General features: G+C 34.5%; 1 protein-coding gene across 2 annotated transcripts in view; it reads left to right on the forward strand.

The window, feature by feature from the left end:
- The window catches only part of NMD3 (NMD3 ribosome export adaptor), a 138056-nt gene that overhangs the window by 111313 nt on the left and 12151 nt on the right, over positions 1–14592 (forward strand). For both annotated transcript variants that reach the window (XM_059920473.1, XM_059920474.1), the window contains exons 7-10: positions 2–92; positions 7327–7405; positions 8099–8195; positions 10812–10929. In XM_059920473.1, the coding sequence (XP_059776456.1) occupies positions 2–92; positions 7327–7405; positions 8099–8195; positions 10812–10929 (385 nt within the window). The remainder of the gene's footprint in view (position 1; positions 93–7326; positions 7406–8098; positions 8196–10811; positions 10930–14592) is intronic.

Genomic DNA, 14592 nt, shown 5'->3' on the forward strand with positions numbered 1-14592 from the left:
GACTTTGCACAAAAAAACTTTCTACTACCTGGAACAGTTGATTTTGAAATACGGCATGCACCAGAATACACTTCGTATCAAAGACATTCATGGTGAGTTAAAATTTAAAGCATTTGAAATGATGTCAGAATTTTATTTCAACTATCCTAAGGAGTCTTTTATCTTTACTGATAATATCTAGAATAGTACTGTCCAAAAGAAATTCCTGTTAGGAAGAAAAAAATCTTAGCTCTTTATCTGCACTGTCCAACCAGTATGGTAGCCTCTAGCCATACGTAGCTATTGAGTATTTGAAATGTGGTTAGTGCATCTGGGGAGCTGAATTTTTAATTTTTTTCTATTTTAATTGAAATTTACACTAAATAGCTACCAGATGAGTAAACCAGTAACTACATTAATAGAATGTAAAGTGGTATGATAGAAATTCATCAAAAACTTATTTTATGTAGAGGTCAGTTTCTGATTGAAAGAAAATTATTTTTGAGATCTGTAAGTTGTAATATTTTTGTTTTTCATATGCCTAGCGGCATTTGTGCTGGATACATTAAGTCAAAAGGCTAAACTCAGTAATAATAAATAGTGATATACAAATGATATAATTAGATTTCTTGAAGATGGAATTTAAAAATGTTTGTGTAATTTCATAATGGCTCCTCAGAGCGTGTCCTGTCTTAGCACTTACTATTGATGTAGCATACTTTTATATACTAGTTGATGGATGAATATTTCTTTAATAATAGAAAAAATAAATATTCTTTAGCAAACTCTTAAGTCTCTTGCTAAAAGTTAATATTTTTAGTTGTAGGATGTGTATAATTTTCCTGGTTGTTAAAGTACAGGTTTAGAGATGGCTGTTCTTGAAGGAATGACCAAATTCTTGTACTACTTATTTTAAAAGTGTAAGTTCCTCTGTTACTTACTGATCTGTTAGTCATTTATCTCATGTGTCTTGAGGAAAGTAATTAGAAGTGTGATTTTGGGTCCTTAAATGGGAAGAAATGAGTATCAGTTTTGGCACCTGGAGAAAATCTTTTAAGCTTTGTATCTGATTTGAGTGCATTACCAGTATAAGGTTAACAGTCTAAATCTGTAAAACATAGTTTACTGAATACTTATTGTGGGGAAGGTACTTTGCAGCCTGTTTAACATGGTGCTTGGCTATTTGTGGCTAGTCATCAGGCAGAAATACACCTTTGTTCTGAGTAACTGTTGGGGATTAGGGGATCCTAATATTCTAGCAAAGGAAGCAGAAAACTCTGATTATCATTCATCACCAGGGCAGAAATGTCCTTACACAGAATTTTTTGTAGCAGAAGACTTGGATACATTCTGGTACATACCTTTGCAGTCACTTTAAAAATCAAAAATGCTGGAAGTTTAACAATCCTTTTTTTCATCCAGAAGAATTAACCTATTTTTTTTTCCCCCTGCTGGTTCTTGGTTTGATGTAAATGAATCTTCTGTTTGCTTGTTTGTTTGTAACTTTGTTTTTAAAATCATAACAATTGTAAACACTTAAACAGAAATATATATGAATAAAGGACCTCTGTCCCATTTATCCACTTGTTATTCCTAGATGTAGCCCCTTAAAACAAGATATTACAATATGTATTCTGTATATAAATTGTGATAGCATTGGTTTCCCCTCATATATGAGACTGTTCTGTAATATTCTGTGACTTGCCATCTTAATATATTTAGAAACCTTTCCACGTCATTGCATATAATCTATTTTATTATTTTTAACCACTGTGGTTGTGTATTTGTTAATCAGTATGTTTTAAATTATTTAGTTGTTTCCTATTAACTGGTTTACAAGATGCTCTAGTTTTTTTGCTGCAACAAACAGTACTGTAATAAACATCCTTATGTTTGTGCGTAGTGGTTTTTCTGTGGGACCGAGTTCAGGAATTGAAATTACTAGACAAGAGTATGCAAATGTTAAATTTTTATATGTGCTGCTAGATTGTTTTCCAAAATAGTGCCCGCTTACAGTCCAATCACTTGTGAGAATTTCTGTTTTTCCAAACACTTGCCAACACTGCATAAGATTGTATTGGACTTTCTAATTTTTGCTGTTCTGATGAAGAGAATAAAGGCATCTTGTTTTTATTTTCATTTCCTTGATTACTAATGAGGGTTAACATTTTCATATGTACTGGCCATTTATGTTTATCTAATGTGAATTGTCTGTTCTGCATATATCTGTTTTTTCCTTATTTATTTTGTCTGTTATTCAGGATATCAATCTCATTACGTGTGTGTATTATTATATATATAGAGAGAGGAGCATGCGGAGCATGTGTTTGAGTGTGAGCCTGAGAGAGCAGATACTTTCTTACGATGTCTCATGTCTTTTATCATCTAAATTTTTCATTTTTTAGTTTTATATAGCTATGGCTTATGACTTTCTGTCTTACATAGGAAAGTTATTTATACTCCAAAGATTATTTTTAGAAGGTAAATTTTTGTTTTACTTTTGGATCTTTAATCTTACCTGGTAAGAGTTTTTCCCAGAAAGTTAACTTGCATTGTCTCAATACTTACCTACCAAGTAGTCTGTCCTTTCCCCACTGATTTGAAATATCTCCTCTCTTATATATACTAAATTCCTTTGTACACATGGCTCAGTTCTGGTTTATTTTGTCCCACTGCTTTTATTACAGTATGTAAATTATACTTTATAGTTATGTGCCCTTTTATTAATTCTTTTGTAAACCTTGGTTGATAGTGAGTAAGAGCATGGATTTTGGAACCAGATGTTGTGAATTTGAATCTCTGTCCCACGAGTTTTTTGCTGTGTGACCTTAGGCAAGTTATTTAACTTCTCTGAGCCTCAGTTTTCCCATTAATACAATAGAGAGGACGATAACAGTACCTCATAGGATTATAGTGAGGATTAAATAATTTATGTAAAGCTCTTAGAACTGTACCTGGTGCATAATCATGTTTATTTAGTTCTTTTCTGTATTTCAGTGACATGTTATTGTTTTCCTCGTCAAGATTTTGAATGTTTCTTGTTTTTTTGGACTATTCTATGCTTTTTGTTATTGTGGATGGCAACTTTTTTCATTATATTTTCTAAGTGATTATTGCTAGTATTTTGGAAAACTGTTGATTTTGTATGTTGATCTTTCTGAAATTTCTTAATCACTAATAGTTTACATTATGTTCTTGTGTCATATACATGATAATTTACTAGGTAAATTATTATCTGTACACAATGATAGTTTTATTTCTTCCTTTGCAGTATTATTCCCTCTTTTTTTCCCCTTTGGCTAGGAGTGGAGAATAGCATTGAGTGGTAATGTATCAGGCATTACCATCTTTCTGTGTTTCACCCCTAAATAGAATATTTGTTGAGATTTCTATCTGATACATATGCATACATAGTTATATTTAAACTGTTCTGTCCATCATGTTATCAGTTATATTAGTGACATTGAAACAATTGGAGTTTTTCCCTCTTTCTGCATAGTGTTAATCAACATGTTGAAGTTTTGTAAGAACCTGCCCATTAAGCCATCCAGTTTGGTATGAGGAAAGGGGGTAAAGGCTTTTCAACTCCTTTTATTAGGACGTTAGTCTCTTTCAGGTATTATACTGCTTCTTGAATCAATTTTAATAGCATTTTCCAAGGAAATTCACCATTTCGTCTAGCTTTTCACATACTTGGCATAAAATTGAACCTGGTGTATATATCATAGTGTTAAATCTCATCCATAACTATTGTTGTGTCTTCTTTATTGTTGCTAATGTTGTTTGTCTTTTTTCATCTCCCTTCACTTCCTCTCTCCCCGTTCCCATCAGATTTGCCAAAGTTCTGTCTATTATGCTAGTTTTTTCAAAGAGTTAGCTTTAGTTTTATCAAAAAAGTCTTACTTTTTCTTAATTTTTGCTTTTGTTACTAATCCTTCTATTTAAAATTTTTTTTAATTGAGATAGAATTGTAGAATTGACATAAAACATTATATTAGTTTCACATATACAACATATTGATTGAATATTTGTGTATATTGCTGAATGATCACCCTATTAAGTCTAGTGAACATACATCACCATACATAGTTATACAATTTTTTTCCCTTCTACTTTCTTTAGTTTTTTGTTTGAATTAATTGAAAGCTTATTTTCAATTTCTAATATGTAGACTTAACAAATTTTCTTCTGAGTATCATATTGGCTCTGTAGCTGGTACTTAAAGCTGTCTTTTTCCACTACCCATTGCATATTTCTTTTTTTTCTCAGCAAGTATCTCAGCTATTTGATTCTCTTGAGTACATACCTAGGTGTAGAATTGCTGAGTCATATGGTAAATTTATATTTATCTTTTTAAGAAACTACTATAGTGTTTCCAAAGTGGCTGTATCATTTTATATTCCCGTCAGCAGTGTTTGAGGGTGCTAGTTTCTACATATCCTCGTCAACACTTGCTATTGTTTCTTTTTATAAATAGCCGTTCTAGAGGATAATATGAAGTGGTATCTCATTGTGGTTTTAATTTGCATTTCCCAAATGACTATTGATGTTGATTATCGTTTCATGAGCTTATTAGCCATTTCTGTATCTTTTTTGGTGAAATAGCTGTTTAAGTGTTTTGCCCAGTTTTTGATTGGGTTGTCTGAAGTTGTAAGAGTTATTAAAATATACACTGGATACAAGCCCCTTATCACATATGATTTGTAAATATTTTCTCCTAGTTTATCTTTTCATTTTCTTAATGGGGTCTTTTTTTAAAATTGTGATAAGGACACTTAACATGAAATCTACCCTCTTAAATTTTTAAGTGTATAATACATTATAGTTGACTGTAAGTACAGTGTTATACAGCATATCTCTAGAGCTTAATCTCTTGCTTAACTGAAACTTTATGCCCATTAACTAATCACTCCTCATTTCCCCCTCCTCTCTGGCAACCATCATTCCACTGTTTAATTCAATGAGTTTGACTATTTTAGCTGCCTCATATAAGTAGAATCATGCAGTATTTGTCTTTCTGTGACTGGCTTATTTCACTTTGCATAAGGTCCTCAAGGTTAGTCCATGTTTTTGTACATTGTAGAATTTCCTTTTTAAGGCTGAATAATGTTCCATTGGAGGTATATATCACATTTTAACCATTCATCTGTTGTGGAAACAACCTAAATGTCCATCATCTTGGCTGTAGTGAATAGTGCTGCAATAAACATGGGAGATCTTGATTTCGCTTCTTTTGGATAAATACCTAGAAATAGGATTACTGGATTATATGGTAGTTCTATTTTTAATTTTTTGAAGAACATCTGGACTGTCTTCCATAGTGGCTGCACAGTTTTATATTCTCCATAGTAGTGTACAAGGGTTCCAGTATCTCCATGTTCTCGCCAGTACTTATTGTCTTGGGTGGTTTTTTTTGATAATAGCCATCCTGACAGGTGTGAACTGTAAACTCATTGTAGTTTGGATTTACATTTCCCTGACGATTAACAGCATTGAGCTTTTTTCGTATACCTATTTGCCATTTGCACATCTTCTTTGGAGAAACGTCTTGTTCATCTGCCTGTTGCTTACTTGGGTTATTAGTTTTTTTTTGCTGTTGAGCTGTGGGAATTCCTAATAGATTTTGGAGATTAACCCTTTTTCAGATACATGGTCTGCAAATATTTTCTCCAATTCTGTAGGTTGCTCTTTCACTGTGGTGATTGTTTCTTTTGCTGTCTGGAAGCTTTTTGAGTTTGATGTAGTCTCAGTTGTTTATTTTTGTTTTAGTTTTGGTGTCATCCGTGAAATCATTGCCAAGACCAGTGTCATGAAGCTTCTTTTGTATGTTTTCTCGTAGAAGTTCTGTAGTTTCAGGTCTTACATTTGAGTTTTTTTAATCTGTTTTGAGTTGATTTTTTAAGACGAGTTCAATTTCATTCTTTTGCATGTGGATATCCAGTTTTCCCAATGCCGTTTGTTGAAGAGACTATCATTTCCCCACCATGTATTCGTGGCACACTTGTTGAAGATCAGTTAACTGTGTATGTGTGGATTGATTCTATAGACTTGTCTTTTTGTCGATACCATACTTTTTTGATTACTGTAACTTTGTAATATATTTTGAAATTAGGATGTGTGATGCCTGCGTGAAATGGTGTCTTTTGAATTGTGAAACTTTTAAATTTTGAAGTCTATTTATCATTTTTAAATAGCATGCTTTTGGTGTCATGTTTAAGAACTCTTGTCTAATCTTTATCTGTTTCTTTCAAATGTTTTATAATTTTAGCTCTTATATTTAAGTCTAATCCTTTTGAGTTAATATTTGTGCATGGTGTAAGGGTCTAAATTCATCTTTTCCCATGTGGATAGCCTGTTTTCCTAGTGAAAAGACTATTCTTTTCCCAATGAATTGTGTTGGATCCTCTGTCAAAGATCTATTGACTATAAATGTAAGGGTTTATTTCTGGATTCTCAAGTCTGTTCCGTAGATCTATATAATCTATCCTTCATATACTAGTACCTCACTGTCTTGACTACCTAAAGTTATTGAGTTTTGAAATTGGAAAGTGTAAATTCCTGACAACTTTGGTCACCTTCAAAATTGCTTTGGCTATTCTAAGTTATTTTAGTCTTCTAGTTAGCTGAGTTGTTTGGAAGAATATCTCTAAACATTTCTTAGCAGGTAGTTTGCTTTTAGTAATACTACTGCATTGTGATCAGAAAACATTGTAGTAATTTCTGCTGTTTGGAATTTATTGAATTTTTTTTATTCTTAGTATGTGATTATTTTATGAATATTCTATGAATTTTTGAAAATAATAGTCTTTCTTGGGACCATGTTCTACATTGTCAATTAAAGCAGCCTTGATACTTGGTTTTTCAAGTTCTATGTATCCTTCCTATTTTTGGTCAGTTTGGTCATTTTGGTTTTGATAGTCTTATACTGGTCTCCCACAGTGATTGCACGTGTGTTAACATTTGTTAATTTTATTCTTTTTAATAGTTTTTGTTTTCTGCATCTCAGTGCTGTGTTATTAGATGAATTCCTCTTGTCTTCTTGGTAGATTGTTCCATTTATTACATAAAATATCCTTCTTCTGTTTAATAGTTTTCTTCCCTTTTAACCTTGATTTTATTTTGTCTGAAATTTAAATTGGGCATCTTGTTTTGTTTTGTTAGCATTTATCGGATTTGTTTATTCTTTTGTCAAACAAGCCTTCAAGTGATAACGGCATTCCTACTGTGCTATGGCTAGAATATTATAATTAAATTGTTTAATATGCATTTAATTTTTGGTATAGTCATGTTAGTAGAGGAAAATCTTACTTTGCGGTATTATTTTAACATGGCTTTTTTCTTTAAAAGATGGTCTGGATTTCTATTATTCCTCAAAACAACATGCTCAGAAGATGGTAGAATTTCTTCAGTGTACGGTTCCCACTAGGTATGTTTTGAACGTACATGTGATTAAATCCAGGGAACTGGGAATGAACTTAGGTCATGTCCATTCTTCAGGCTTTGGCATCCTATCTTAAAATATTTAAATTATAGTAGGAATACTTACACAGTTAGTAAGCATTTATTGGATTAGCCACTTTAAGGGAAGTATTAGCCAAAGAGCATTAACAATCTCTTTGGGGAGCTAGACCTCACCCCACAATAGTAAGCACTGTAGTACTGAACCACTGGTTGAATGTGTTTAAATAAGCGAGAAGAAAAATGGGGGTAGAGGACTTTGGGGAGAAGCTTCATGGAAGAGGAAGAACTTAAGCTCATAAAATGGGGAAATTTTCGAAAGTAGAGTTTGTATTGAAAAGTGAGATTAGTGTGAACAGTGACTTGGGGCAGGCATTAGTGTGGCTTTTAATGGGTGCTATATGTAAACTAGATTAGTCTAAGCCAAGGGCATGTTTTGGAGGTTTTCAGTAGGTAAAGTTGAAAATAGGTAGGGTGCAGTCAGATTGGTGAAGGTTTTTAAATGAAGTGGATGTAATGAGGGTTCACCATAGCAGGCGTCAGGAAGCTGTTTTCAGACCTTGGATAGTAATGATTTGATTTGATGAAAATTTATATTCTCGAGACTATACAAGTAAGGACCTTTGTTTTTTTTATTACGATTAACTTTTTCTCTTAACAGATACAAAGCCTCACAGAGATTGATCTCTCAGGATGTCCATAGTAATACATACAATTACAAAAGCACTTTTTCTGTGGAAATTGTTCCAATATGCAAGGTACTTTTTCTCATTTAATTAATCCATGTCCTTCTTAATTGGTTTATATGTAATTATTAGGTCCTGGTTTCCTTCTGGGATTGGTTAAACATTTAGAAAACTTCCTTCTTAATGATTTCTGACACATTTCAGCCGTGTTAAAAAGATGTTTAAAAGTAATCATGCTTAAAATTATAAAGTTTTGGTGTACTAATTAAAAGGCCTGGTTGCAGTTTTTATGGTGCAAATTCCTTAAACTTTGCGATCCTAGTGGACACTTGACAGTTCTGTGAAACTTTGAATACAGGAAATTACTTTAAAATAATTATCAGTGAACCACTTTGTGGAATATATGCAAACTGGATTTTGGCATGATAAAATTAAACAGTATTGTGGAAAGGAGATCACAGAATTATTTTTGTGATTTTTTAAAAAATTTATTTATTTTTGGCTGTGTTGGGTCTCCGTTGCTGCACGTGGGCTTTCTCTAGTTGCGGCGAGCGGGGGGCTGCTCTTCGTTGTGGTGTGCGAGCTTCTCATGGCGGTGGCTTCTCTTGTTGAGGAGCATGGACTCTAGGCACGCAGGCTTCAGTAGTTGTGGCTCGTGGGCTTTAGAGAGCAGGCTCAGTAGTTGCGGCACATGGGCTTAGTTGCTCCACAGCATGTGAGATCTTCCCGGACCAGGGCTCGAACCCATGTCCCCTGCACTGGCAGGTGGATTCTTAACCACTTCGCCACCAGGGAAATCCCTGTGATTTTAAAAATATAATCTGAATAACACTTAAGACATAGATTATCATTTCATTAATTGTACTAAGGTAAAACTCTGCTTCAAAAAATATAAATGAATTAAAATTCAACAAATAGTTATTGAGGATCTGTTGTATAGAAGGCTGTGTGTTAAGAATTATGTAGTAGAGGTCACTGCCACGTAGGAACTTGCATGTCCATGTTTAAACCACTAATAATAAATGCCATAATTTATTGTGAGCATTCTACATAAAGTTATTATCTCTTATATTATACTTACTATTATAAGTATATTTCACCTTTTCAAGTCTCACAACAACGGGAGTAAATCATATCATCATTTGAAGATGAGGAAGTTGAAGCTTGGGGAGGTTAGATGACTTGCCCAAAGTTACATAACTACAAAATAATGAAGCCAGGATTTGTGTCTAGGTCTGTGACTCCGAGGCTTTAAAGTTATCCCTAATTTATGGTGTAGCACAGTACCAGGGATGAAATGATGGCTTAAAACCAAGTCAGCAAATTTTTTCTGTAAAGGGCCAGATAGTAAATATTTTCAGCTTTTAGGCTGTATAATCGGTTTTGCAACTACTCATCTGTGCTGTTGTTGCACAAAAGTAGCCATAGATAATAGGTAAATGAAGGGCTGAGGCTGTGTTCCAGCAAAACTTTATTTACAAAAATTTGGCCTGAGGATCTTATTTGCAGACTCCTAGTTTAAAACAGTGAACATTTTCCTGGTGCAAAACTGGGGAAATATGAATCTAGGGGTGAGGGCATATTTAGGCCATGTGTATTAAGTGCTCTGAGTGACTCATACAGGTATCTGGATGAATACACAGTGTAAAGAAGTTTTTTCATTAATCTTTGGAGACTCTTACTAAATTAAAAAAAAAGAAAAGAAAAAGGACTGAACTAGGTGCCATTAGGGAGGCACAGAATGTCCCTTCAGTGGGGGAGCCTTGTGAATAGATACAGCTTAAAATATAACCCAGATCCTCTTTATATTTTAATAACAGCTTAAAAACAGATAACCACATTGGTGGTAATATCTCCTGATGCACACATCATAGGCATATGTGCTTTTAAGGGGGCATTAGATCTTTGATTTCATATTGGTACATGTAGACAAGAAGGAGGAACACGTGGCTCCTCTGAAATTAATTTTTTTTTTAATAATGGTTATGTTGTTTTAAAAAATTAATTTATTTTTAGCTGTGTAGGGTCCTCATTGCTGCATGAGGGCTTTCTCTAGTTGCGGCGAACGGGGGCTACTCTTCGTTGCGGTGCGTGGGCTTTTCATTGCGGTGGCTTCTCTTGTTGCAGAGCATGGGCTCTGGGCGCGGGCTTCAGTAGTTGTGGCGCGCAGGCTTAGTTGCTCCGCGGCATGTGGGACCTTTGCGGACTAGGGGTCGAACCCATGTCCCCTGCATTGGCAGGTGGATTCTTAACCACTGTGCCACCAGGGAAGTCCCTGAAATTAATTTTTATAGAGATTAAATGAAGTCACAAATAGATTAGAAAATCACTCTCCTTCTGGTGTTTATAATACTTTGCTTGGAATGTACACTGTATTAACATGGAGTAAAAAGCAGGCATTCACACTTCAATAAAATTGAAACAAACAATAGTTTGGTGACTAGGATCTGTAAAATATTTTTTAAAGCATTTTTATTAAGACAGATATTCCCATCTTAAGAAGGTGTAGCTTATTTTCTGTTTCTTTAAGGTCTGGTTCTTTTTTTTAGGCCCTTTGTTGATACATAGAATTAAAAATGACATTTTGGTTTGGGCAAATGCACTTGGATCAGCTTTACATTGATGAGTGTTTATTGGAGACTGTTACTTAGGATTTCCTTCACACTAAATGTTAGTTCTTATGCCTAGGATAATGTTGTTTGTCTGTCTCCAAAACTGGCACAAAGCCTGGGAAACATGAACCAGATTTGTGTGTGTATTCGAGTAACCAGCGTCATCCATCTCATAGATCCAAATACCCTACAAGGTAAGTTTTCGAAATTATTTGCCTTGACGGTTCTGTCCAGCAAGCAGTAATAATTTGTTAATGTTGTTAATTTTATCAAGCATTCTTAGTAACATTGTTTTAAAAAACTACTGTACAGTGGTTAAAATTTTTACCGTACAGCGTTTTAAAATACTGGAATTTTTAAAGCTTTTAATAAGTTATCCTTGTATTTTTTTGTTTGAAGAAAGATTTCTGGGAACTTTTAAATTTTTATTAGTTGTATTCCATTTAGAGTACAATTGCTTTACAATGGTGTGTTAGTTTCTGCTTTATAACAAAGTGAATCAGCTATACATATATCCCCATATCTCCTCCCTCTTGCGTCTCCCTCACACCCTCCCTATCCCACCCCTCTGTGTGGTCACAGAGCACCGAGCTGATCTCCCTGTGCTATGCAGCTGCTTCCCACTAGCTATCTCTTTTACATTTGGTAGTGTATATATGTCCATGGCACTCTCTCACTTCGTCCCAGCTTACCTTTCCCCCTCCCCGTGTCCTCAAGTCCATTCTCTATGTCTGCGTCTTTATTCCTGTCCTGCTCCTAGGTTCTTCAGGACCATTTTTTTTTTTTGATTCCATATATATGTGTTAGCATACTGTATTTGTTTTTCTCTTTCTGACTTACTTCACTCTGTATGACAGACTCTAACTCCATCCACCCACTACAAATACCTCCATTTCGTTTCTTTTTATGGCTGAGTAATATTCCATTGTATATATGTGCCACATCTTCTTTATCCATTCATCTGTCGATAGACACTAAGGTTGCTTCCATGTCCTGGCTATTGTAAATAGAGCTGCAGTGAACATTGTGGTACATGACTCTTTATGGTTTTCTCAGGGTATATGCCCAGTAGTGGGATTGCTGGGTCGTATGGTAGTTCTACCATAGTAGTGATAAATGGGAGTGATTCCTTAATTTGTCTTTCAGATTTTTCACCATTAGTGTATAGGAATGCAAGAGATTTCTGTGCATTAATTTTGTATCCTGCTACTTTACCAAATCCATTGATTAGCTCTAGTAGTTTTCTGGTAGCATCTTTAGGATTCTCTACATATAGTATCATGTCATCTGCAAACAGTGACAGTTTTACTTGTTCTTTTCCGATTTGGATTCCTTTTATTTCTTTTTCTTCTCTGATTGCTGTGGCTAAAACTTCCAAAACTATGTTGAATAATAGTGGTAAGAGTGGGCAACCTTGTCTTGTTCCTGATCTTAGTGGAAATGGTTTCAGTTTTTCACCATTGAAAACGATGTTGGCTGTGGGTTTGTCATATATGGCCTTTATTACATTCGGGTAAGTTCCCTCTATGCCTACTTTCTGGAGGGTTTTTATCATAAATGGGTGTTGAATTTTGTCAAAAGCCATTTCTGCATGTATTGAGATGATCATATGGTTTTTATCCTTCAATTTGTTAATATGGTGTATCACATTGATTGATTTGTGTATATTGAAGAATCCTTGCATTCCTGGGATAAACCCCACTTGATCATGGTGTATGATCCTTTTAAGTGCTGTTGGATTCTGTTTGCTAGTATTTTGTTGAGGATTTTTGCATCTATGTTTATCAGTGATATTGGCCTGTAGTTTTCTTTTTTTGTGATATCTTTCTCTGGTTTTGGTATGAGGGTGATGGTGGCCTCATAGAATGAGTTTGGGAGTGTTCCTCCCTCTGCTATATTTTGGAAGAGTTTGAGAAGGAGAGGTGTTAGCTCTTCTCTAAATGTCTGATAGAATTCACCTATGAAGCCATGTGGTCCTGGGCTTTTGTTTGTTGGAAGATTTTTAATCACAGTTTCAAATTCAGTGCTTGTGATTGGTCTGTTTATATTTTCTATTTCTTCCTGGTTCAGTCTTGGAAGGTTGTGCTTTTCTAAGAATTTGTCCATTTCTTCCAGGTTGTCCATTTTATTGGCATAGAGTTGCTTGCAGTAATCTCATGATCGTTTGTATTTCTGCAGTGTCAGTGGTTACTTCTCCTTTTTCATTTCTAGTTCTATTGATTTGAGTCTTTTTTTCTAGATGAGTCTGGCTAATGGTTTATCAATTTTGTTTATCTTTGCAAAGAAGCAGCTTTTAGTTTTATTGATGTTTGCTGTCGTTTCCTTCATTTCTTTTTTATTTATTTCTGATCTGATCTTTATGATTTCTTTCCTTCTAACATTGGGTTTTTTTTGTTCTTCTTTCTCTAATTGCTTTAGGTGTAAGGTTAGGTTGTTTATTTGAGATGTTTCTTGTTTCTTAAGGTAGGATTGTATTACTGTAAACTTCCCTCTTAGCACTGCTTTTGCTGCATCCCATAGATTTTGGGTGGTCGTGTCTTCATTGTCATTTGTTTCTAGGTATTTTTTGATTTCCTCTTTGATTTCTTCAGTGATCTCTGGGTTATTAAGTAGTGTATTGTTTAGCCTCCATGTGTTTCTATTTTTTATAGATTTTTTCCTGTAATTGACATCTAGTCTCAACGTTGTGGTCAGAAAAGATACTTGATATGATTTCAGTTTTCTTAAATTTACCAAGGCTTGGTTTGTGACCCAAGATATGATCTATCCTGGAGAATGTTCCATGAACACTTGAGAAGAAAGTGTATTCTGTTGTTTTTGGATGGAATGTCCTATAAATATCAATTAAGTCCATCCTGTTTAATGTATCATTTAAAGCTTGTGTTTCCTTATTTATTTTCATTTTGGGTGATCTGTCCATTGGTGAAAGTGAGGTGTTAAAGTCCCCTACTATGATTGTGTTACTGTCAGTTTCCCCTTTTATGGCTGTTAACATTTGCCTTATGTATTGAGGTGCTCCTATGTTGGGTGCATAAATATTTACAATTGTTATATCTTCTTCTTGGATCGATGCCTTGATCATTATGTAGTGTCCTTCTTTGTCTCTTGTAATAGTCTTTATTTTGCAGTCTATTTTGTCTGATATGAGAATTGCTACTCCAACTTTCTTTTGATTTCCCATTTGCATGGAATATCTTTTTCCATCCCCTGACTTTCAGCCTGTATGTGTCCCTAGGTCTGAAGTGGGTCTCTTGTAGACAGCATATATACGGGTCTTGTTTTTGTATCCATTCAGCCAGTGTATGTCTTTTGGTTGCAGCATTTAATCCGTTTACATTTAAGGTAATTATTGATATGTATGTTCCTATTCCCATTTTCTTAATTGTTTAGGGTTTGTTATTGTAGGTCTTTTCCTTCTCTTGTGTTTCCTGTGCAGAGAAGTTCCTTAGTATTTGTTGTAAAGCTGGTTTGGTGGTGCTGAATTCTCTTTTAGCTTTTGCTTGTCTGTAAAGGTTTTAATTTCTCCATCGAATCTGAGATCCTTGCTGGGTATAGTAATCTTGGTTGTAGGTTTTTCCGTTTCATCACTTTAAATATGTCCTGCCACTCCCTTCTGGCTTGCAGAGTTTCTGCTGAAAGATCAGCTATTTACCTTATGAGGATTCTGTATGTTATTTGTTGTTTTTCCCTTGGTGCTTTTAATATTTTTTCTTTGTATTTAATTTTTGATAGTTTGATTAATATGTGTCTTGGAGTGTCTCTCCTTGGATTTATCCTGTATGGGACCCTCCTTGGATTTATCCTGTATGGGACCTTCCTGGACTGGGTTGACTATTTCTTTTCCCATATTAGGGAAG

The sequence above is a fragment of the Balaenoptera ricei genome, chromosome 4 (genome assembly GCF_028023285.1).
Source record: "Balaenoptera ricei isolate mBalRic1 chromosome 4, mBalRic1.hap2, whole genome shotgun sequence".
Lineage (NCBI taxonomy): Eukaryota > Metazoa > Chordata > Mammalia > Artiodactyla > Balaenopteridae > Balaenoptera > Balaenoptera ricei.